We start from the raw sequence: 26,407 nt of genomic DNA, 5'->3' as shown, positions 1-26,407 counted from the left end.
TGTATTCAGACTCCAATCGCTTTTAATATGATTTCTTATTCAGGAATTCTTGTCTTGCTGATTTCCTGTCATTATGTTGGCATGGAGGCTTGTAACGTGTGTCGATGCACGCTCATGACATGCCCCATGTTGATAATGGCTGACTAATAAAAACTTGTCAATTTAATGTATTGAGTTAGCTATGTAGTTCAAATCAACTGTACTTGTACAATGTTTTCAGTTGTTATTTAGACTTTATTACTAATTAAATCTACGTAGAGTATTAAAGACACTACTGAGAGCACATATCGTATATTTCTTAGAATTTAGTACAACTCATATACCGAGTTCATTTGGATGTATTAGGTTGGAAGCCGTAAAGTTTGTGTGAGGGCTAAAGATACTACACGACTGCCTACTACAAGGCGGGTGGAATAGAAGCCGAGTGCTAACGGTACTAACTCACTTATTACAAAGTATTTTCGTTAGCAATATTATACTATTCACATTTTTTCCAAGCCCCAACGTAGGGAGCCTCACCTTTCGCTTCGTCAAAAATTATCATTGACGGGAAAATGTCAATCAAGTCAGTACACTGGAGATCTTGTATACCTCGCCTGCCATCAGAGTTGAAACATAACCATATGGCGGAAGGAAGGAACATAAAAAAATGCCGCCTTAAACTTCATGACCAAATAAATCTCTCGTCACAATATAAGTGGGAATATTATTCGTACTTATATATATGATTAGGGAACAGCGTATCATATTTCACTAAATCAACTGAAGGCTTTAATCGGTTCCGGTATTGTTTTAAATGGCCCCATGAAACAACTAGTCAGTATCATATACAAGCGTTATCGATTTATTTATGTCATCTCCGATTATGTACACTGAACTTTTCAATGCTTTAATGATATTCACCGATAAGAATTTAACGCAAGGTAAATATTATTGAAACTTACAATAAACTATTATGGAAGAACTCCCCTGTTACACAATCCTTAAATAATTTATTTTCAAAAGCTAAGCAGAATTTATATTGTTTACTGAACGTGTTAAGACAGTTTGAGCAATACGAACCTCCACAACCGCCATACATATCAACCTAAAAGTTTTGAAACAAGATCTGGGCTGAATCAAAGCATATTCTATCAAAAATCTACCTTTGTTTGTTTAATTCACCAAATAGCTACCACATTAACTATTTAGTAACATGATCAGATTTAAGTACTAATAGTATGACATAACTAAGTAAGGAGTGGTTATATATCACTGCCAGCCGTCCTAGATGAAGTCATTCATAGTCTTGATAACTCAATGGTAACCCTTATAAATGTGACACTAGCTACGCACATCTGATTTCCAAGGAAAATATCAATATTTTTGAGATTCCAAGTAAGCCTTCTTAATCGGTGCCAATTAAAACACGATTACACTTAAAGCTTTTGCCTATTTAATTCTCCATACACCTCTTTCTAAACCATCATTATAAGCTTACGCTTGGTGATTTCAAGCTCTTTGACCTTTAAAAATCCTAGATGAACTAATCCTTCACGACTCGGTGAGCGAAGTACCACCAGGAATTCTATGAACCTTCTAAGCCAGGCTATAGCCCTGATTAATCTCAACAACTCAGAATAGTAAGAAAGGATAGGTGATATGTTGCACTTTATACTGCTCACGTTAACCACAGCAGTTTTTCTAAACTCAATATTGTCAGGAGTAGGTTCCGGACAGTCAGTAATAGCTATACAAAAATCGCCATGCAGTAACGTTGGACACTTAAATCAAGATTCAAGATCGTTCATTTTTCGTATACCCTTCGAGGTCCAATCAGCTGAATCCTGTGACATAACTCGATTGTTCAACCACTGTATACTGGTGCACAACGGCGAAGGATCGGCTATACCGGTTCCCAGTATTCTTAGTGTTGTATAACACTATCGTGGAATCTGTACAGAAGTTCACTTTGCAGAAAAAATTGGACAGACTCCCCCGTAAGACTTCACTTAGCTCCATACTTAACACCACTGCCGCCATCTCAAGCCTCGGTATAGTGACTTTTTTTATAGGTGCTACCTTAGACTTGCTGTACAACAAGATACAGTATGGTGGTTCCCTCAAATAACTAACTCGCGCGTACGCAACCGCCCCGTAACCAACCTCTGAAGCACCAGTGAACAAATGCAATTCTCTTTTCTCGTCAGGTTCATTGATCCTCTTATTGATCCCTCGAGCCACAGTAGCATTAACTATCCGACGCATGAAATTCAATCAATTTAGCCACGTGGACATGTATGACTCGTTGAAAAGCTGATCCCAGCCTATTTGGGATTTAAATACTTCTTGCAAGAGAAAATTGACTGTAAGACAGAGTGGAGCAATTTGACTCAAAGGATTAAACAGAGAAGAAACTACAGATAGAATCCCTTTCCTCGTCAAAGGTTTTTCTGGTGCATCAAAGTAAAACTTAAATACATCTTGTCTGAAATCCCATTCTTCACCTAGAGTTCGATGAGTGGTATCGTAACTCGTTGACATTTCTATCAAAGACTCTTCTTTACATACGTCAAGCAAGGTGGTCCCTACTTTTCCCGATTTGGTAATCCATTTTTTAAATTTAAAACCTTTACGTCATAATCCACTTATCTACCTAGCAAACTCTTTCGCCTGATCACAAGTAGAGGGATATCAAGCAATCATCAACATAGAGATTGTTCATGACAGCATCTATGACATAACGATCGTAACCATCAGAGAATGTTTGGGCTGTCTTACTCATGGCAAAGTTCACACAAAACGGCGATGATGTGGCACCAGATCGATGAGAGGTCATTTGAAATGTAGATGGTTCCCTCGACATGTCTTCCTCCTTCCACCATAGAAATCTTAAAGCTCCTCGATCAGGCTCAGGAACCTTCACTTGTATGAATATTTCCTCAACGTCTACAGAGATTGCAAATGCCTTCTTGAGAAAACTCAATAATATACACACTAGCTCAGCAGTGGTGTCGGGTCCTTGATAAATCATATCATTTAAAGAAACTTGACGGCACAATCTAGGACCACTCTATGTTCTTCTGGCTTTTTCGGGTTTAACACTGCATGATGAGGTAAATACCATCGAGCACGATAAGTTGGCTGCAATTGTATTTCAGGGACCTTCTCCGCATATCCCTCAGTAAAATACTTTCAATAATTTTGGTATACCTGATTTGCAGACTGTCATACCTCAACAATTTACGCTTCAAACTCTGTAATCTACCGTTTACTACTTCACAATTCCCCACTTCTATATTTGGATTCTTTTTTGATGGTATCGGAACAATAAAATGACCATTATCTAAGCGTATGCCCCTTTCCACATTTTAATTGCCGACTTAGTCGGCTTATGCCCTGGTATACTTTCCACGATCAGAGCTCCTTCAATCATTACGTGTTCAGACTGATCCGAAAAATATACCTCGAAAGGCGCATTCGATCTTGAACTGTAAGCGCTAAAAATCATGAACATTTATAAACAGCGTTGTCATCGGAACACATACTGAACTTAGTTTTTTCTGTCGAACTATTCCACTGCCCCGATTGCAAGTGATACTTCGTCTTCATGTTATTTCCCTTTCTTGAACGATTCATCAACCGTCCAAATTTACTACTAGCTACTCTCGCACGAGATGCTATAAACTTAGTGAGCTCGGTAAACGTTGGCTCTCTATCGTCTTCACTTAACTTATCCAACCAGTCCGCCCACTGAGCTTGCATGCATTGAGGTAAAAGCCTTACTATTCTCTCTAACGTAATTAAAGAATTTAGATCGGCTGTATACTTCATCTATTCCAAGACCATGGCACAATTTTCCATTCTTGTAGCTAGGTTCGATAGCTGCTCCGATTCAGTGTAATCAAAATTTCAGTTTCGAATAAGTCCTCTAAAGTTTCTCGAGCAATTACATGTGCCTGTCCGAACAATCGTTTTAGAATTTCCCTGGCCCTTTTATAGCTAGCAGAGGCATCCAACATGACACACCCCTCAATGGCTGTTTTCGCTCTACTCTTACAACAATGTATTAAATGAAGCAGGCCTTGACAATCATTCATGATCTTTGATTACACATAGGTCTCAAACTCCCTTAAAAATTTCAAGTAACCTCTTGGTTGTCCGTCGAAATAACTCAATTCAATCTTTGATAGCTCTATATCTACGACAGGCAGCATAGATATTACGCTCTTCCCTGGTTTCACATATAAACTAAGATTTTCTACTAAGTCTGCCAGTGAATCACAACTAGATTCACTATCATGATAACTGTCTCTATTCGACTCTGAACCATGACACATAAGGTCATCAAAGGGCACTTGCCTTGTGAGAGGGGATCCATTCTTTTGTTCGTCTCCCGTAATACCGACGAGCTTTGGGCCTAACTTCCCTTGATGAGTAACTGGCATCACGACAGAAAGAACTGAATATCTTCAGGAACAAAACCTGTGATCCACGAAGCACGAGCCAAGTTCGATCAATCGATTGATATTTGTTTAGAACTGTTAGATTCAAACTAAGGTTTGGACTGAAGCTACGCACCCTTGCCCATTTGAAACCAAAGCAAAGCGATTGAGTGAGGTGACGATGCTGAAATTCGTTATAAATTTAAACGCACATTGTTACCTAAATAAATATGACCACCCATCTATTCAACCAATACTTGTTCAATTAATGAAATCTAAATTACAATAAATAAAGTTGATAAAGGATGCGAAAAAATTACCAACCACGACAAACAAATGTTATTCTATCCTGTCTGGATAGATCATGCACAGATCCATTCAAAAGGTAGTACGTGGTTACTTTGTAACACAGTTTTTCCAATTCTGGAAGAGTGCTTCAATTCACAATCAAAAATGCACAATTCCAGTCAATACAAGCAACACAATCAAAAGGAGGAACAAACCAATATGGCTGCCGCCAAGACTAGGTATCAAGTAAAACAACATAATTGCAGATCAGGAAGAAACATGGAAACTTAGTGAAGGCGTAGGAAAAATAAAGACGATAATAAAACACAAATATTACCAACTCAAATGGAATCAAAAAGTCTAACAAAATTAACAACTAAAGGAAACAGTAGGAACAAACTGCAAGAGTATACATGGAGAGATTTTTACTCACAAAACATTCAAAATGGATCTTACACACGTAGCATTGTGTATGCGTTTATGTGGGAATATTGTGCCGCCTACAGCCATTTTGTTTAATGGACATAAATGTGCAGATCTGTCACGATTCTCATGATAACTCCATATCTGATGTTGTACATTCTAACTCTGACATTTAAGTCACCTATCAAGATTTTCAGGTCGTTTTATGGGCAGTTTGCTAAGATTGTCGTCGTCGTTGCTATGATTGTTGGGTATATAACATTCAATGTGACCTTCTTTGTTCTGAAGAATGATTTAATGCTTCTGTAACCATTTAATACTTATCTTGTAAGTGTTGTTCGTGCTCTTTTTAGAAAGCATCAAAGCGACTTCCTGAGTGTGCGAGGCATTTCACCTTTCGTGACCGGAATACAACAGTACCTCTTCGGAATCTAGTCCTTGCTATCCGATGGGTTTCGCTGATTACTAGTACTGTCAAGTTCTATCTCCTCATTTCTGTAGCTATTTGACTAGTACTCCCGTACTCCAACATTTTTCGGACGTTCCATGTGCCTATGTCAATTGTCGCTCTGGTTGTTAGAAAGGGTATCGCCCTCGTGACGTCGGAAGAATCTCGGTTTTCATCTGGAGGCATCATAATTCTTCCCTGAACTCCCATGGCAGAGTTTAAATTGTTTAATTTTTTTATTATTGTTGGCGTGTTTTTCTGGCCAGATCGTTTTGTACGGGATGGGGTTGGTGAATCCATGCTCAACCCAGACTTGAGACCAGCAGTAGCCCTTGAAGAGCCATGGGAAGAGCCATACATCAAAAGTGCTGTGCCACATTTAGGACACGACTCGGACAAACAGTCATTCTCCCGTTTAGTCTCGACAAATTTGACAGTTTGAATAACATTCACATATGAAGGGGTTTAACAACGCTGACATCATAGTCTTTACAAAGGAAATTATCTCAAAGCAAGTTAGAGAAAGAGACGATGATAGTTGATTCAAAATTTTTAGTCCATCGTATGGTTAGCTAACGTGATTTGTGACTTTCAAGTTGATTAGTTATCAGTCGAGGTGCCTTTCAGGACGAGTTACAACATCATTCGACGGGGAGGCTTGTTCAAATACATTCGGTGAAGTGTCGAGTACAACTAACATGATTAACCTGATGGTCAAATGATTTCGAGCTATTTATGAAAAGGAATTGTTTACGGTTATATATTTGAACGTTGTTGAACATAGCCCAATATTTGCCCTTGAGATTGGGGTTCGTTATCATTTTCCAAATGTAGCGTTACAAATGTTCAGCGACCTCCCTGTTGAATTACTGCAATGTATTTTTATGTTACTCTCTCCTTGTACTGATTTACTTACAGTACTCAATGTCTGCAGACGGTGGAGAGAGGTTGGTCAGAGCGTCTTCAAGCTGCGTGAAAGTCTTAGTCTATCTGCATTTAAAATGCAGAGGCCATTGCAATGGGTATCTCCACAGCTAGCTACCTGTACAGAACGTTTCAAACACACATCTCCATCCAAGAGGTTTGGAGCAACCATCATATTGAAAGAGCATTTACTGTATGTTTTTGGTGGTGCTACGAAGGAACTAACAGCTTTTAATGATTTATGGACCTATGATTTATCCACCTTCAGCTGGCAGCGTCTAATTGGTAAAGGTCAGTTAACTTTCTACTGCTATCAAATGATATATTTGCCCAGTTAAGCGGCTAGTTTATTTCACATACTGTGTTCGGATTCCATTTTAAATAAGGTTTCAGGGTGAGACTAACATTTATGAACGAACCAATCAGATTTGCGATAACAGATCTTGGATTTCAGTACGAGACTTTTCATCTGTTTGGCTAAATAGCATCTTGGCATTTTAGATTGTGTCAGTTCGTGATGAGACCCCTAAGTCTAATCCCTATCCCTAACCATCAACTGAAAATCATTCAAACAGGTCTAAAGCCCTCACTCTTTCCTAATCAGTAGGTGGATATTCCCAAGGCCACTTTAGTATCGCTCAAAAGTCGTCCATAAATTGTAGTCTTACCGATTTTAGGTCACCATTCCGAAGTTTAGTGACTTTTCATAACTTCCGGAAGTTATTAACTATAGCCGATAACACTGTTGCGGATCCAAAGAATTACTCGACGAGTTCTGTCCTCACCACGTCTTTAACACTTCATACATGTCAAAGTAAGCTTTCGGGTTGTCTTCCTGGATAGTAATTATTCTTCAGTGAAGTTCTTTCTGAAAAATGCATTCGGGGGCTTGGAGAGCGCAGATAGGCAATGGTCTGTATTCCAATCTTTTCGAGTTTTGCCGTGCTGTCCAATCAAACAAGACTGGTAGTAATCGACTAGTATTTAGTTCAAGATAGATGTCCTGATTTTAGACTTGATACTGTGTAAACCTGCGGGGTAAAAATTATCGTCATTAACTTTGTACTCAAAATGCGAACTTCTATCGTCTACGGTGTAAGTCATACTGTTCAAAATTGAGCTCTCGATGACGAATAGCTTGTATTTTAGTAAGGTTAGGGGATAGTTAAGTGAAACCTATCAAGCTATTTATTTATTTATTCGAACACATACTGATACAAGGGGGCACCAGATACATATGCGCCACACAAATCTCATTTGATGTGTTAGGGCTGTGATACTGCCCAGGTGCTTAGACCGAAGCAGGTGGTTTTCCTAGGGGGCCACACCCCGAGCCTTCGACTTAAAGGTCTGATCCGCAAGGCAGTTGAGCATCGTAAGGAGATGCAGTCCCATAGAAACCGGTGACCAACAATTGGTTCATACGCCATTTGTTCCCGCAGGATACTGGAGCCCATGTGCACCATTGGTTTGGAATCAGGATTTTCCAGCACCCCTAAGTGAACTCTCTGTGTCCACCAACGCGATTAAGGCGCCGGACATTCGCTTTTCGTTCTCTCAATTTCGTAAACAACACCCCCGCCAAGAGAAGGCAGTGAGTAGGACTTCCCTCGTAGAGGCTATATACGCGTGGTCATGTGAGGGCATTTCGAGAGGGAGGGCGGACCCTACCCACTCTCAACCGTACCAGAGCATTTGGGGGCGAATCAAGTTACCAAGATGCTTAAACACGATAAAAATCCGGCAACCAAATAATATGGGAGAACTTAAGTAACTATCGAAGTAAAGGCCCCCAAATGCCCTGGTACGGTTGAGAGTGGGGAGAGTCCGCTCTCCCTCTCGAAATGCTCTCACATGGCTACGTGTATATAGCCTCTACCAGGGAAGTCCTACTCAATGCCTTCTCGTGGCGGGGTGTTGTTTACGAAAATAAGAGGACGAAAAGCGAATGTCCGGCGCTTTAACCCGACCCCAAACCAATGGTGCACATGGGCTCCAGTATCCTGCGGGAACAAATGGCGTATGAACCAATTGTTGGTCACCGGTTTCTATGGGACTGCATCTCCTTACGATGCTCAACTGCCTTGCGGATCAGACCTTCAGGTCGAAGGCTCGGAGAGTGGCTCTCAAGAAAACCACCTGCTTCGGTCTGGGCACCCGGGCAGTATCACAGCCCTCACACATATCGAATGAGATTTGTGTGGCGCATATGTATTTGGTGCTTCCTTGTACCAATATCTATGTGTTAAAATAAACAAATAAAATAAAAATAATAATCGAAGTAAAGATGGGAGAGTGTTTGGTTTTTTGTGGAAAGCTGCTTATTATTTATTTATACACATAGACATTGGTACAAAAGGCACCAAATACATATGCGCCACACTTTGCCATTTGATTTGTGTGAGGGCTGGGATACTGCTCGAGCGCCTAAACCAAAGCAGGTGGTTTTCTTGGAGAGCCACTCTCCGAGCCTTCGACCTGAAGGTCTGATCCGCAAGGCAGTTGAGCATCGTAAGGAGATGCAGTCCCATAGAAACCGGTGACCAACAATTGGTTCACACGCCATTTGTTCCTTCAGGATATTGGAGCCCATGTGCACCATTGGTTTGGAATCAGGGTTTTCCAACTCCCCTAGATAGATCCTCCGTATCGCTAACCTGGTTGAAGCTCCGGACATTCGCCTCTCACCCTCTCAATTTCGTAAACAACACCCCCGCCACGAGAAGGCAGTGAGTAGGACTTCCCTAGCAGTGACTGTACACGCGTGGCCTGCTCTACATATAACAATGCTCACAATTATCAATGATATGCCAAAAAGAGTTAACTCTACAAACCTAAGTGTCTATCTATGAGTTAAGCAGAAAGGTTACAAACAACACTTACAATAAAAATGGTATGGCATTTGGGTGCCATTTTCAGCTATGTAATATTGGCTACTCACTTTCAAAACCTTACACTTACATGAAAATCTTGTGTAGCAAGAGCTAATTTTCTAACTAGCCTTTTGTAATCCTCTAGAATAACGAACAGACAACGTATTGGTACATGAAGTTTCAAATTAATTGGTTCTCTAAATGACCTTCGACTATAATTACCTTCCAATAAACCACAAATACATGTATTTATGTAAATAAGTCGCGATTTAGAAGATAAATGACAAATATGTTTGCTATATTGAAACCAGTTTTGAGACATCCACTGTGAATTGTGACTAGTTCGTTGATCTAGTAACTGCATAGTCAGTTCAGATGATCAGTCAATGACTTAGTGGACTGATAACATGTCGTGATGTGGTTTGTCATATTACCGTGACGACGTAATTAACTATTTATTGTTCTAACTAGTAAGTTGACACATAGTTCATTTTTATAGGTTTGTTGTAACTAATTTCAGTTTTCCGGTTCTGCCGATCCATGGGTGTTTCTAGCTGTTTACAAGTGGTGAAAGGATCTGTGATTTAATTGAATTTGCTATCGAATTAATATGTAAATGTCCACAATTTAATACGTTTTATATCCGCAATGTGATTTGATCATTTTATTAAGTTTCAAAATCTCTGTTGTTTATTTATCAGGTGAGCTACCAACACCAAGAGCACATTCTAAAGGTGGTTTTATTGGAAATCTACTTTATCTGTACGGAGGTTGTCAAAGCTTTCATAGAGCGGGATCGGAACATACGGTAAGAATTACGTTAGACATTTTCTCTTATGAGCGGTGGCTTATTGGCTCTCAATTAGTAAGTTTCTGGTCAAACTATGTTCCACCTACCCCGGCAGCCGAATAATATCACTAGTTCTAACGCAAAATGTGTGGCTCAATGCCGAGTCTGTTATAGTATTAGCTCATCTAACATTCACAGAAGTTAGTTTACAAGAATAAGTTGTGCACTTACATATAAATAATCGTCCTTTGGTCTCTCGTAATTCACAACTAGAATATGGATAGGTTGCTCATATAGTCTAGGTCACGTATGTCACGTCGGTAAAAATTCCCTAACAAGATGACAAGGTTTTTTCACTGGGCAATCCATACTGATTTGGTTGTATGCCTTCACCTGAAAAGAGCTGAAGTGATTGTGTTCCGTGGCTTATTTCAAGAGTAACTTCCTTATCGGCAAAATGAATCCATTCCATGGTCCAGTTTGTTAGTTATTAGAACAATCTCAAAGAAGAACAGACAGATCGTGCTACTCGTTGCTAGTGTTAGTGATAAATGTATATAAAATCATCATTCCAGAAGATACAAAGAGAACACATCTAATATATGTATGCTGTTAAATTCACAATTAGAAAGTATGCTGAGACAGCTATTTGTTACTAGTAAGGACCAACACTAAACATAAAGACAGATAGACCGTATGTTGAAAGATGTTTTAACTCTGTTCATGCTCTAATGTTAGTACGTGCTTGTTTGCCTCACTTGATGCACATAAGTTGAAACAGAAAACCTTTTAACTAGTTTTGAAAATGGAATTGTAAAGAGGATATTTAAGTAAAAATTAGACGGACTTATGAGATGGGGATAAACAGTCGTTAGTATTGCCTTTTGATATATATTTCTTGCAGTAACATTTTGGTACTTTGTCCTATGCAAGATGAGTATTAGATTCATTAATGTGTTGTTAATAAACCTACGCAATACATGTACAGTAACTCATCTGTATTGGTTATAATATTTTTTTCTTGTTCAACAAAGTACAAATTGATAGCACTCCATAGAATACTTTGTCCAAACTTCCTGAGTACCCAAAGTCTCGGGTAACACTAGTGGTTGTAACTCATTTCTTTTTAAAATTCATCTAGGGCCGTATGGATTGGTTAACTGAGTTGAATAGTTTTGATATTTCGACAATGCATTGGTCACGTATGCCGTTATACGAAGTAAACCACTTAAGTCCTGTATCACCACCTGCAATTGCCGGCCAGTCTGGATGCTTTCTCCCTAAAGGTGGAATAGGCGAACCTAGTGTATTGGTTTTATTCGGAGGAATGTGCCAATCTCTTGGATTGTGCGTTAACTACTTATTTGTGATATCGCCGGAAAATGGTTGTTGGATTTCACTTTCTGATACAACGGATAATTGTCAAGGTGACTGGCCATCTGGGCGCTGTGGTCATTCAACTTGCGCTCTTGATTCAAATAGAATGCTTTTGTTATTTGGGAATTTGGAATCACCTTTGGCCACTGATCATTCTGTGCGTCGACAACAAGGAATGTCAGTTAATCCTACTTCGAGTAATGATCCTGAATCAACTTCTAGTACACTTAACTATCATGGTCGACCGGCGAGAGATGTATGGATACTTACACGTTGTTCACCAAGTATTGGTCAAGGTTAGTTATTGCAAACTTTACTCGATTTTATTGTCAGTCGCAATACACTAATCTCGTTTATGTTAAACCTCATTATTTGAAGACCTTCCTATCAACTTTAATACTTTTATGGGATTCAACTAAGTTTTTTAAGTTTCAGTTTATAAATGTAGTATTATGCACATATATATCATGTCCGTCATTTCCCCAACAAGCAATTATTGAACAAGTAAATTCTGATACCCGTCTTGTTAATATTACAAACATGGTCTTATTATTGCTGTCATATTTCTAACTGTAATCTCAAAGAAAGCTTAGATATTTTCAACACCACTTAGATTGAGTTTTCACGTAAACCTTTTTCAATTCAATATAATAACTCATAATTATATCCATCAAGATATCCGAAATTAGATGTTGAATGTTTGTTCGTACTGATTGCCAGAGTACGTCGATGGTCTTTATTTACTCTCCAAGTTTTTAATCTTTATTGTCCAACACCTGTCATCTGCAACAGAGTTCGTGGTACTTTCATTAAGTTTAACTCTAAAAAAATTGGTCCCAATCCAATCTTTGGGGATATGAATTTCTTCAAGGTTTCAAGCACACTTTGACCAATACCTGACGACAAAATTTATTGCTAGCTATATACTACAATTCAAGATCTTGTGTACAACACGCTATTTGGTTAGTTAGCTCAGTGTTAACAGTCCATGGTTTGTTTGGTAACTTTTAATCATTTTTGAAGACTGTTTGGTGATATTCTAACCGAGTATGTAGTTAATTTAATTGTCACCTTACTAATAACTCACCAGGACTTATTTATGCAATTATGAGTTTATTTGCCTGGTTGTTACGCAAGCTAAAGTCTATCTACTTTGATGGAGTGCGTTGGAATTAAAATTAGTTTTCTTCGAATATTTAATCTAAAATGTGTAGATGCGAATTTCTTGTGAATATAAATTTTCAATATATTTACTAAACCATCTCTGATGATTCTCGTGATGTACTCTCATGGATATTTATAATTATTCGAGTATGTATAGTTGTCTGTCATTCTTTTTTCTCAAATCACTTAAAGAGCTGTGTGATTATTATACAGTGAGTACCATTTCTTTACTTGTTCGATCCTATGATTCAGTGTTTTATACATATTTATATTTCGAAATCGCGTCCACATATTTTTCTTACTAGAATGTCTAGAAACTGTTTGGTAATGTTATTCAAACTGGGTATATTTTAAAGAATGTTGCATTTTTTTCGTAAATAAGATAATGTCCTAGTATGCAGACTGCTGTATAATTCTTCAAATCATACCCTTTTATATTCAGAATGGTTTGAAGTCGATTGGTTCTGGACCAAAGTTCAATGTTCTGAGGGTATCCCTGGATGCCCACCGATAGACTTTTATCATGCAACCGCAGTTTCACTTCCATATCGTGAAGACAGTAAGTCACTGTTGTTGACAAAGGACAGTAATTTTATTTCTGTACCGAGTGACAACGTTGGTACAAACAACTCAATTGTACACAATGTCTATACTGTTGTTGTCATCAGTCAACCTACCACAGCATTGCTGGATGAGGCAGCTAAACAGCGCAGATATTGGCATCGCATGAAACTCAACTCCGAGTTAAACAGTGTAACTTTTCAAAATAATTCGGTAGGTCAAGATTCTCGTACGTCAGATGATGATGTCAATGACGAGGATGAGGAGCAGCGTAAACATTGTCATTCAGCTGATATCACTGGTATGAGTATTTTGGCTTTGAACTGCTTCATATATATGAATCACCAAGTAGACTTTTTATTTTATTTTTATCTTGGTAGGCATGTTGTAAAAATACGAATATCTGCCACTATAAAATTAAGTTTATAGCTACTATCTCTTACACTCCCAGCAAACTGTATGGTCCGAGATTGCAATATTGGATTTGATGTAAGGTGAACTGGATCATATATAAAATGAGTATTCATCCTAGTGTTATCGTTCAACCCCCTACTAGTTTAGTTTAGGATGTTTTATAATTTCGTCGCTCACTGTGGCCACAGTAACCATGAAGAGTGTTTTTTGCAACAAACGGACTTATAAAGAACTGATTTTAATATGCGCGTTTCTTTATTGTTAAAATAATTGACAGAATACTGATCGATAGATGATACACAATAGTACTATATAGCTGACTGATAGCTGCTCACCTGATCGAATTATCTACGTAAACTAATATCACAAGACAAAACTATTGCCCAGAAGAATAGTTTTTTTTCTAGTTAGATGATATGTTGGTATACAAAGTAATGGACATACAAAAATATGACTGAATTTCGTTGAACACGTTAGTGGTTGAAGAACCCGAGTTTTGTGGATCATTCGGCCGCTAGTGAGATGAAGATTGGATTATGAGGGTTAATTCTTTTCCGTCGTGTAATGTTCACACAAATACTTAGAGTATCAGTTTCTGAAATAAATCTAAGCTTTATACAGTTTATTTTAGTACCTATGATAGAACTGATCTATCCGCTCACTTAGACATCTACACTTTTCACGAAGATTACCGAGTGAATTTAGTACGTATGGCTTATTACTTGCAAAATTTTCATCAAAATTGTGGTTAGCGATACTACGTGATAATTGAGACTAAGGAATGGTTTCGTCCTGTTCAAATATTCTACCATGAATAAAAGTATATGCTTACGCTAAATAGATAGCTTTTATTTTATTGAAATAATGGAGGTTTGTCACTCGTATGCATACTTTTACTTATTTGGATAAAGTAAAAACAAAGACCACTACAAATTAATATGAATTCACTTATTTCTACCACGATCTTCGTTCTTACCTTATTCAAATTGATAAACAGAAAAAAACTATGTTACTTCGGGTTGTGTGGGCTGAATGTTTTTTAGTTCTGTTCTATAAGTTACTCTAATTATGCATTCGAGATAATGAATTTGTGTCGTACTCGTAACTATTACACTTTCTAAATATCTTCAATAGTAGTGTTCCTGCCATTCAAAGTAATGTATATAATTTTCTTTAGATAAGAATAACTCGTAGCTAATATAACGAATCACATTGTTCGGTTGTATTTTTTGTATGGTTATTAAAAATATATTACTCAACTGTTTGTTTTATCACTTTCATTAGCATTTGAAACAACTAGACCTATATTCTCATAACAGTTTATAATTTAATATTTCTTCCATAGATCGTGAATCGACTGGGATTTTGCAACTTCCGTCATCTAGGCGTGCAAATAACAGACGTGCACGAAGACTTGAAGCTTTAGCTATTCAAGAACGAAGGCTGTTTGGAACACGTAACCTGATCCCTAATGAAGTTAATACATCATCACTTGCTCGATCATTTTCATCAAATCAAAGTTCATCCAATCATAACCAGTATCCTTCTAACCACGTAAAACTTGAATGTGCTTATCGTCCCTTGGCTCTGTATACACTCAACATTATATACTCTCATTCTGATGCATCATATAGTTCTGAAACTAAAATTCACTTCACAGAAAATAAAGCTAAAGGTGTTTGGTTGGCGCCTGTCAAACAAAATTATCTAGATCTTTATTCCGCACCACCTGAATGCTTAGGTTTTTCATGTGCTTTTGGTCATGGCTGTTTATTTCTTTTTGGTGGTTTGACTGACTCAGATGATATTAGACCAAATGAAAATATGAATACATTTCACCCATTAGTTAATGGATCGCAAAATCGTAATGATAATGATCTATATCAACGACACAATAATTCATCAACCTTACAATCGTCCAGGTCTTCAGTATTAAATGAATCTCTTACACAAGGACATCTTGTTTCTTGTGTAAATCATTCACCAGATGCAATTTATCCCAATCCTTTAGGTACCGCTCAGTTTTTCGTTCTTCGTGCACGTGCACTCGCTGGCACTATAATTTAATTTGGCCATTGTTTATTTCGATTGATCCAGGCTATTTGCATGTAAACATGTGGTATATATATATAGGGTCCACTAACCAATTATATAGTTATTTTTTTGTGTTTAAATTATTCCAGCTTTATGTATTGTAGTACAATGAGTTACTTAGTTTTCTAAATGTGTATTGGCTCATAAAATGTACATAAACTATTCAGTGGTTGTAAATATATTGCTATTCTTTACATAAAGCTACGTTGTATTTAACATGCACATGCACAAACTTCTCATCAACTAAGAATTATTACATCAATTACACTTTGGTTCTACTGTGGTCTACTTTTCATTCAGATTTTATTTTCTACCAAAAGTTGTAAATTTTAACTAGCCATAGTTGTTTTCTTTTTCTTGATACCCATTGTTTTGCTGCTCTGGAAATCTCAAGCTTCTATTGATATCAATGGATACTGTTAATGTAGTATAATAAACCGAAGATTCTCTTAGTGATATTTCATGTACTACCGTAAAATATAAGTTTACAAAGTGTTCTATAGTATTTTAATCGATAAGCTTAAATTGGTTACTTGCAGCAAAATGATCTAAATTTAGTAAATATAGATAGCTAATTAGATTGCTATTATGCTGATATCCATTGAGCCTCTACAAAATCGCGTAGATTTTTTCTAAAAATATGGTGTTTTGGTTATGATGATTATTCTTATGAGACATTTGATATATTTGTATACGTCAGATCATAATTAGTACTTTTCTTGGCATGGTTTCATAAGAGTATTTGGTACTCTGTTTTCATCAATATTCACTTGTGATACTTAAAAAAGCATCTTACTGTCAGCTTTTTCTTGAGTATTAAGTTTCTTCAGCTGATGTTTTACATTTGAATAAGGATTTCCTTAAGAAACTAACTTAAACAACCACATAATATCCACTCACGAAGGTTAATTCATGACCGTTTAGAATGATGATTGATATAGGTTCTGAGGGAATTTCGAAAATTATCAGACAAAATATTTCCATTTTAAGGGATTTCGATTATAGATTTATTGGTATTGCTTATACCTATACTACCTTGGTGTTCATTCATGTTTTGCATGACGATTGTGCACTCATGTATAGATAAAATCCGTAAACCTGATCAGTTTAGACAAGTCTTCTGTAATATACTCTACGGTTGATTAATTACAGTCCTAAACATCAATGTGAAGATTCAAATGAATCAAACTTCACTCCATTGCACGATCCATTGACCATCTGGACTCAGTAGCTAAGCGGATAATGCGTTGGAGTTTGAAGCGAACGGTACTGGGTTAGAGTCCCTGAGTGAACATCAACTTTGGGGTGCAGGTACGTCCAGCTGACGAGTCCCAAGTAGGACGAAGCGCCGTCCAGGATTCTACTGCTAGCTATGATCATCTCTGCTTATAATCCCTGTGACTAAGGGCAATATCGAGGCATTTCGCACATATGCCAATAAGGGACTGATCAATTGCAGTCCTAAACATCAATGGGAAGATCTAAACAACCAATACAAAAAAAGTATTATTTGTTTAGCACCTTAAAATGTTAAGGAATCAACATAACTTGTGATGATCATGGGCAATTCTGGGTCTCCATATATACAACATAAACACTTTACAATTCCTCGAGTTCGAACTACGAAATTCATGGGATTATCACACCTCTCCGTTAAGTGCGATTAGTGCCGTCGTATGGGGACACGTTTCAACAGTTTGTGATATCAAAAATGAAGGCATGCACTTCTATTCCGACTCGGTTGGTTTCATGGGTTACTGTTTCTAAAACAATTTACTAGTAGTATCTGGTTTACTAATAGATTTCTCAAATAAATATGAGGGCGTTGTGGAGGGTAGCTATGATCTGTAGTCAGATAAATCGACACAGATTACCCGCTAATGGCATTGTGGTATTCAAGCTATGTTAAGAACTGGTAAGTGGGTGGTTGGATTTGGTGCTCAAGTGTCGACATTTTTAATTTGAAGTTATGGACGTTCTTGGTCACATCAAATGCGACGTCAGTGTCGAAAACCTAAGAAAAATCAATTTAACCTAAATCTGCTGTGAATTTAAGAACAAAAATCCCATATTAAATATGTATCATGAAGATTATAATTTCTCACCTCTGTAGTAAATGTCTTGAACAGGTTATAGACACGTAGGATTTGACAACACTACTGTTTGAAATCTCTTCTTACAAAAAGATCCCAAAGCCAATAAAATCAAGAGTAAGGAATTACAGGGTGCGGACGTATATCCGGATTACAGATCGATGTACCGCACAGTTAACGATTCCAAACTGACTAGTTGTAGATGCTTATCACGGCGCACCCAAATGTGATTCGGTGCGGATGATTGACCGAATGCCTTCAGCTAGAGGTGAGTCTAATAAAACTGGTAAGACCAACACATGTCACAGAGCTACTTATTTAGGGGATTTATTTACCGTTATATATCTACTAAGCGTCTTGTCCATTAGTGTCTATCTAAAACTGGGTTGTTTTAGTGAGATCTTTAAGGCTGATCGTACAATTTTTCAGGGTTGTTAAGTTAATGTTAGTCAGGAAAGACAAGTTTTTTCCTAAATTATTCCCATTATATATTTATACACTTATATACTATGATTAGGATAGAGTAAACATTACCGGTTCTAAGCAGACGTAGGAAACTGGTATGTAAAATTCGAAGTAGTTCTTCTAAAAAGTTAGGTACAGTTTATTCTGGGAAGTAAATATGGAAAATTCTGATAGCATTTGTTTCTAAGTTCTTTACATATTAATAGCATAAGGGTAAATCTACATCTGCAGAAGACAGATGAGAAGTTTTGAGTTCGAAATAATTAAATAGTGAGCAACAATTAAAAATTAATAACATGAAGTTCAGCGAAGGGGTCTCCAATTTTAGCAGTCAGTCAGTCAGCTACGACGTAGGACCAGGCACATATATGCATCGGTTCAAGTTGCCATACCTCATTAACACAACAAGATGGACACGGGATTCATTAAAGTAGTTAATTCAGAGATGGTAATATATAAAAGAAAGATTGCAATAAGGATATAGTACAGGAAGAAAGAATTAGTTCGTAGAAAGAAAGATATGAAGCGATTTTAATCTCTTAGTTTAAGAGAAGACAGAGAGTGTATACACCTACGCCATTGTGATGGATTCTGAGCCATGTCACCAAGAGTCTAACCACTGGTTACGATAGTTACGCGGACCCCAACCAAGTAGTCTGCATCTACCAACATGACTCAGACTAGAAGTTAGTGACTTCAAGCACTGATGCCACGTTTTGGTATGGCCGCCCCTAACTTTCTTCCAACCATCTCCAACACCGGTTAGCATTGCACGTCGTGGTAATCGGTGTTTAGGCATACGTACCATGTGGCCCAACCATCTCAGTCGATGAAGATTCACAACCTCATCAACTGATTTGCCATCATTCCTTAATACCCCGCATCTAACCTCACTATTACTTACCCAATTTTAGCAGAGTGTTTCATGGCAAAATGGGAAAACGACCAACTCATTTCAATGATTATTCGATTTCATCTATACGTAAGATACATGGACGACAAATTTGTCGTCTGTGACGATAATATTGAATTAGAAGACATCTTAAACTCCTTCAACAAATGCCACCCTTCCGTAGACTTTACATTAGAAAGTGAGCGAGACCAGTCAATCTCTTTTCTCGATGTGCGTCTAATAAGAAGGAGTAACGGTTCCTTAAAAAGATCCATATTTAGAAAAGAAACATGAAATGACCAGCTGACAAACTTCTATAACTGGGTTCCTTTAAGCAGAAAGAGAAATATCATTCACTCTTTATGTCATCGAATCCATCGGATATGTAGTACCCATTACATTGACGAAGAACTCGCATTCCTCAGAGAAATTGACGAAAAATGGCTATCTAGACCGCTTCATAGATAAAAATATGAAAAGTAGTTGTGACAAAAAATATGGTTGTTCCGTTACAAAGAAAAACCTCTACATAAGTTTGGAATTTAAAGGTGATCGAATTTCTGATGTAATAAAAAATCGTTTAACGATAGCGAACGAAAGAACGTTCAATGCGGTAAACCTGCGAAAAATCTCCAGTAGCAGGAACTTATTTTCTGTATCCATAAAAGATAAGCTTCCCCGTCTGGTCGCCTCCACGTGCATTTACCAGTTCACCTGCTCTTGTGGAGCAAGGTACATTGGCCGTAGCCAGCGATAGCTTCCAATTCGGATACGGAAACACGTCCCAGTTTGGTTCTACAAGGGCGAGAGGAAGGCAGTCAGGAGTTCTATACGTGAACACCTAATCGAAGTATGTAAAGCTATGCCCATGGATCGCTTGTCGCGTAAAGCTGACCTCTCCGGATTTTATCGATTTTGTTTGTATCTACTGACTCATGTACTTCGCTAAGATCCTTCAGAAGAATTTTCTATGTATTGTACCAAGGTTTATCTATTTAGCTAATGTACGAAAAAATCATCGCTGGAAGAAACAATGATATATATATATATATATATAGGATTCTGTGAAAGTTTGAGTTACAGAGTCATGACGTTAAAGAAACATGGGAAATACAGTCAATCATTCAAGTGTTTTGGAAAAAACACATACCCATGGATATCGAACTACTATTTTGACGATATCGGTAGTAGAAATTTGTCTCGTAGTAAGTTTGCTGATCACGACATGCACACGCTGATGAAAATACACTTCCAACAAAGATTAATCGGGTTCAAACGAGTGGGCAAACCAACAAGACTCAAGTCAGTTTGTCACACATATCGCTGAAGCTACATCCATATTCTTTAAGTTCATCACATTATCTGTATTACCATTTTTAGTAGTCATCTTTCATAAAAATACACTAAAACGACCATTTTATGGAAAAATGAAGAACTTACAGCGTCTAACAATAAGTTAAGAATATCTGATGCGCTAGTAGCCTGTAAACTTGACTTTTCTTTATATTCATCTACACTCCTTTTTACTAGTTATATTTGTTCCCTCCAGACTATATTTTAAATGACAGCGTGCAAAATAGTGCTCCCGAATGCCTTATTTTCTTACTTAAATTTCCTCCTATTGTGATGATTTGAAGAGTGGTAACTTGGACTGATACTCATTTATGCTATATACTTCAGGGTGTTTTTTGTCTGACTAGTGACAAAGTCTCAGATTCAAAGCAGTTAAGGCTTCTAATGATTTTGAACATCTTGAAGGTTTAAAGCATTTTTAAGCAGTTTTGAATTACTGCAGACCAATAACAGAATAGTCCTACTATCCGGAAACAGCAATAAAAAAATGTTACAAACAATTTATTTTTGTATTTATTTTATATACAGTGAAAATACCATATAGTTTAAATTTCAGGACCTTCTCCACCAGGCACCATCATAACAATGTTACTACCATTCAGCAAAATATGTGGCAGTTTTGTTATACGTTTACCTTGGGCTGTAAACTCAAATTCAGTAACGTCAGCCAAGACCATGTTTACGTAACCATCAAAACCAAGCAAGGTTCCCACCATTTCTTTATCATTTTTCATGATTATATGAATCTTAGAACCTATGCATTTGTCAACCAGTTCAAGGGGAAGAAGTTGAGGTCCAGTCAGTGACATTTGAAGAGAATCTAAAACAAAAATTCACATGTTAATTGCCTGGACAAACATGAGATCATGAATAACTAGAAGCGATCGAAACCTGAAAAATGCTTTACTTGAGAGGAAAGTATATTGCCAAATTTGTGAAAGAAATGGCTATATTCCGGTATAAAGATGTTTGTATGACAGTTCACCATAAACTCTGACTCAACTAGTAGTCGAGCAGAGCTTGTACAAGGTTGATGTACTTCATTAGTATTCCTTACAACGACACTGTCATAAAGCCTGTCGACTAACGGAGCCGAAAGCTGCCTGAAGGTCAAGAAACGCAACTACGGTTGTGAGTCGTTTGGTCCACACACCAATCCCCAGGCCTGAAATCAATCTGGTTTTGCCGAGTTTGGACTTCACGAGGCCAAGTCAAGTCTCAGATGGTTATTGAGGCTAATATTTCAGATACGATATTAGTTAGACTGATTCCTTCGTCGTTATCACAAGAGGATTTTCGTCCTTTTTATGTACTGAAACGATTAGCGATCGGTACCAGTCAGGTTGGATGATATCCAGTCTCTAGCTAAGATCTCAAGAGACCTGCTGCATCCCCACGCCATAAATTAGCTATGACATTTTCTACTTCACTAAGAGTTGGAGGGGATTACGTTGACATCCCAGCCAAGTTGCTTGATGAAAGCAGACGACTGAACGGTGGTCGGAGAGCAATTAAACTGTTCTTCAGTGCTCTGCCTATTATTCCAATCGCCTAGGTTGAAAATGGAGCATTGTCCCATTTTTTTAAAAATATACAATCCCAATAATCCCAGGATTTTCAATACTTATTTCCGTCCGAAAAGTTCGTTCTTGCTGTCTGTAACACGATGTTACTCTTTAAGCTCGAAATTGGTGCTTGTTAAAAATATATGGTTGCCTGAGAGTAGTTGCGGCGGACGGTTACAGCTATCTGTTCGTTGAACCGACACAGTAAAACACCTAGGTGTCTTTCGTTTCGGCTTGAAATGCCAACTTAGGCGTTAAAATCTGGCACAATTAGGTTGGAGAGTGTAGTTTTTCGACATAAGGTTCAAACAACGAAAGCTCTAGCACGTGGTTTTACAAGGAAAGAAATAGCATCTCATGGATTTGAACAGTCAGCATTGGTAATGCTTAGGGATAGAAATAAATCCATAGGACAAGGGTTAATAGTCAAGATAGAAGAAATATTGAGAAGTGACGAAAAGACTTATTATTATTTGGACAAACAGATACTGGTACAAGGAGGCACCAAATACATATGCACCACATAAATCTCATTTGAGTTATTTGAGGGCTATGATACTGCCTGGGTGCCCAAACCGGAGCAGGGACTCGATCGTGAACAAAGTGATATCGGGTGATGTTAGAAGAGGACGGTGTGGAACAATCAACTGAATGGAATTCATCACTCTACATCAACTTCATTGACTACGAAAAAGCATTTGATAACGTGGACAGAACAACACTATGGAAGCTTCTTCGACATTACGGAGTGCCTCAGAAGATAGTCAATATCATACAGAATTCATATGATGGATTACACTGCAAAATCGTGCATGGAGGACAGTTGACAAAGTCGTTCGAAGTAAAGACTGGTGTTAGGCAAGGTTGCTTACTCTCAACCTTTCTCTTCCTCCTGGTGATAGACTGGACCATGAAGACGTCAACATCTGAAGGGAAGCATGGGATACAGTGGGCATCTAGGATGCAGCTGGACGATCTAGACTTCGCAGATGATCTGGCCCTTCTATCCCAAACGCAACAACAAATGCAGAAGACGAACAGTGTGGCAGCAGCCTCAGCAGCAGTAGGTCTCAATATACACAAAGGGAAATGCAAGATTCTCCAATACAACACAACATGCACCAATCCAGTCACAATTGATGGAGAAGATTTGGAAGATGTAGAAACTTTTACATATTTGGCAGCATCATTGCTGAACAGGGTGGATCTGATGCAGATATGAAGGCGCGGATCGACAAAGCAAGAGCAGCATATTTACAACTGAGGAACACCTCGAACTCAAAACAACTGTCAACCAACACCAAAGTCATGGTTTTCAACACAAATGTCAAGACAGTTCTACTGTCTACTGGGGCGGAAACCTGGAGAACTACGAAAGCCATCATTCAGAAGATATAGGTGTTTACTAACAGTTGTCTACGCAAAATACTTCGGACCCGTTGGCCGGATACTATTAGCAACAACCTAATGTGGGAAAGAACAAACCAGATCCCAGTGGAGGAAGAAATCAAGTGCTGGAAGTGAATAGGACACACGTTGAGGAAAGCACCAAACTGCGTCACAAGACAAGCCCTCACACGAACTCCTCAAGGCCAAAGAACACATTACGCCGGGAAATGGAGATAGACATGAGAAAAATGAACAGGAATTGGATGGAACTAGAAAAGAAGGCCTAGGACAGAGTGGGTTGGAGAATACTGGTCGGCGGTCTATGCTTCTTTAGGAGTAACAGGCGTAAGTAAGTAGAAGAGGACGGTTGTCACTCCTAGGTCGTCCGCATAGTGAGAGAACATTTCACTTCAGGTAACTCGGAAGAACTGGGTTAGTGGAGGTTCTATAGAATTGGTACAACCTAAAGGGATAACTGTCCCAGCCAATACAGATTGATCGGGTCATTAACATAGACAAGCTCAACCACTACGTTAAGGTAGTGGCTTCGGTCAGCGACAATATTAGTATTAGTCTTTAGTCAATTTGAAAAAAACCCAATTACTTTTACTATGATAATGATCAGTATCGCAAGTAATAACCAACCCTACAGAGTTAATGAGAAACCGTAAGGTTTGGAAAACACAATTTGTCTAATGTTTACCAAGGATAGGTCTGGTGTTTACGACTGATACTGCATAATGCTAGATGGATGAAAATTTCTACATAGTATCAACGCAAACTTTACAAAGAAACGAGACATTGTAACATTACAGCTATGGATAAACAATTTGTTAGAATTAGCTTAATTTAACCACTCATTAATCCGGCCAATACCTGGGACCTGTATAATTAGCGAAGTTAAAAACACCAAATATGTTTGGAGTATATACTAGAAGAATTCTTCTTGTACTAAAAGGATTATATGCGTATATGCAGGTAAAACCAACTCATTTAATAAACAATTTATATTGAGTCTACAGGAATAAAGCCACAATTACTAACAACGTCTGGAGAACCTAAACCCAAACAAAGTACAACGTCTTGCGTGAAGCCAGAAGGTATTTTGAATAATAAAAGAGCATGAAGAGTGATGTGAGGAATGGAAAAGAAAACAAAAAATGAGCCAACGATTCAGAAAGAGCACACAATGCACTTACATCTATTAAGGAAAGCAACAGACAACAATCACCGACAGTACAAGTCCCAGACAAACACAAACTTCAAATCAAGCAAATAATCCAACCAGGTATAAGCGCACAATTTTGTAGTAACACCCTGACCTCATAAAATGTTCCAATGCAAACTTTAATTCACAAACTCCACTGAGTGACCACAAGTATATTTTGGATTTTGATCCTGAGTCGTTAGTGATAGAAAATATGAACCATTGTGTAAAGGTTCTGGGTTTCATAAGGAAGAAAGAAATAATGCGTCAAGTTGACAATGTCTTAAAACTTTATGAGTAGTTGGTGTATATTGGTGAACTTCCGCGAGCTCGCGTCTTCATGATAAGATACCGTTCCAGGTCTTCAGTGGTTACCAGTTTGGAAGTGAACAGTAGGTTAAGGGACTTGTGATAACTGTAATGGTAAATAAATCCCCAAAATCAATAATTCTGTAAATTTTCTATATTTAATGCTGACCGCAATAGTTCTACTGGGCTCACCTAGCTTGAGATGCTCCGTCATTCATCCGCAACAGATCACGAGTGAGTACGCCGTGCTACTCATCCCTTTCATCTAACGGCTGGCTTGGACCAAACGGTCCTTCAACATACTGATAGTTGTCAAATAGATTTACCAACCCCTTCATCTCTGACTCTTAGTTTGGCTGGGTTAATATACTTAGATTATACAGGTGTTAAGTGTAAAGGCGTTGTCAAACTCCAGATATCTGTGGTATCTGTCGTTGTGAGACCGACGTGATCTGGTACATCAAACAATAAACTGTGAAACTGTCCTTTATGGGAACATTTTATATTACTTTTTAACTTTTATTTTTACAATCATATTAGCTTTGCATTTTCAGATATCCTTTCTGGCTCATTTTTATATCTTATTTTTATTATGGCACAACAGACATCTAAGCTGTTTGAAATTAAGACTACTACGCCCCCCAATTTTCAGCTTGTGCCATTCTGGCCTGACAATATAGAAGCCTGGTTCTGCTATGCAGAAGCTGACTTCCACGGGCACGAATTGACAGACCTACGTGAAGAATCCCTCGCAGTGGTGAGTGCACTAACGCGTGGTTTTAACAGCTGTCTCACACCTAGTAGGTTTACTAGTGGTGTTTCAGAACCTTACGACACTCTAAAGAAGGCTTTCCTTAAATGGAGAGGCCTAACCGACCGACAAAGTTTAGATCAGCTTTACCACGAAATTGAGTTACGGTACGACTAAGAGTTGTCAAATTCTGAATATATGTGGCTTCTGTAACGGCGAACCCGACTTGATCTGGTACATCAAACAGTACACCATGAGTCTTTCTCTTATTGTAACGTTTCATATCATATTCGAACTGGGAGACACAATCGACCTAAAAGGCCAGACCAGCTCACCCACAACATCAAATTGCGACACGGCTTAGCAGCAGAACTGTTGTTACTTATGCGAGGTCATTGGTCGATGAACCTTCGATGAAGACCATTTAAGAAAGCTGTTCTCACTTGAGGTTTCTAACCAGTAGCAAGCGGTTCTTTTCTCACTCCAAAATAACTCCGTCAACAATCTGGTTGTATCGAATTTTGAAGATTATCCGAACCTTCAACACGCACTCTTACTTCGTCTAAGAAAGGTCTCAAAGGATTCAAAATGACGTTACAGGTT

General features: G+C 38.1%; 2 protein-coding genes across 2 annotated transcripts; one reads left to right on the top strand and one right to left on the bottom strand.

Moving 5' to 3' along the window:
• Positions 1-4,877: 4,877 nt before the first annotated feature.
• On the top strand, positions 4,878-15,753 carry FBXO42 (F-box only protein 42; the record flags this gene model as incomplete). The annotated part of the gene is made up of 6 exons (XM_012942990.3): positions 4,878-4,958; positions 6,327-6,798; positions 10,082-10,188; positions 11,312-11,843; positions 13,154-13,573; positions 15,032-15,753. The coding sequence occupies 6 exons, from the start codon at positions 4,878-4,880 to the stop codon at positions 15,751-15,753; spliced, it is 2,334 nt and encodes a 777-aa protein (XP_012798444.2).
• A 3,871-nt stretch (positions 15,754-19,624) lies between these two features.
• Positions 19,625-26,087, bottom strand: LSM5 (RNA-binding protein lsm5; the record flags this gene model as incomplete). The annotated part of the gene is made up of 2 exons (XM_012942989.3): positions 19,625-21,403; positions 25,931-26,087. The coding sequence occupies 2 exons, from the start codon at positions 26,085-26,087 to the stop codon at positions 21,129-21,131; spliced, it is 432 nt and encodes a 143-aa protein (XP_012798443.2). The 3' UTR covers positions 19,625-21,128.
• Positions 26,088-26,407: the final 320 nt, after the last annotated feature.

The sequence above is a fragment of the Schistosoma haematobium genome, chromosome ZW, assembly GCF_000699445.3.
Source record: "Schistosoma haematobium chromosome ZW, whole genome shotgun sequence".
NCBI lineage: Eukaryota > Metazoa > Platyhelminthes > Trematoda > Strigeidida > Schistosomatidae > Schistosoma > Schistosoma haematobium.
This window is presented reverse-complemented; position numbering and strand designations above follow the sequence as displayed.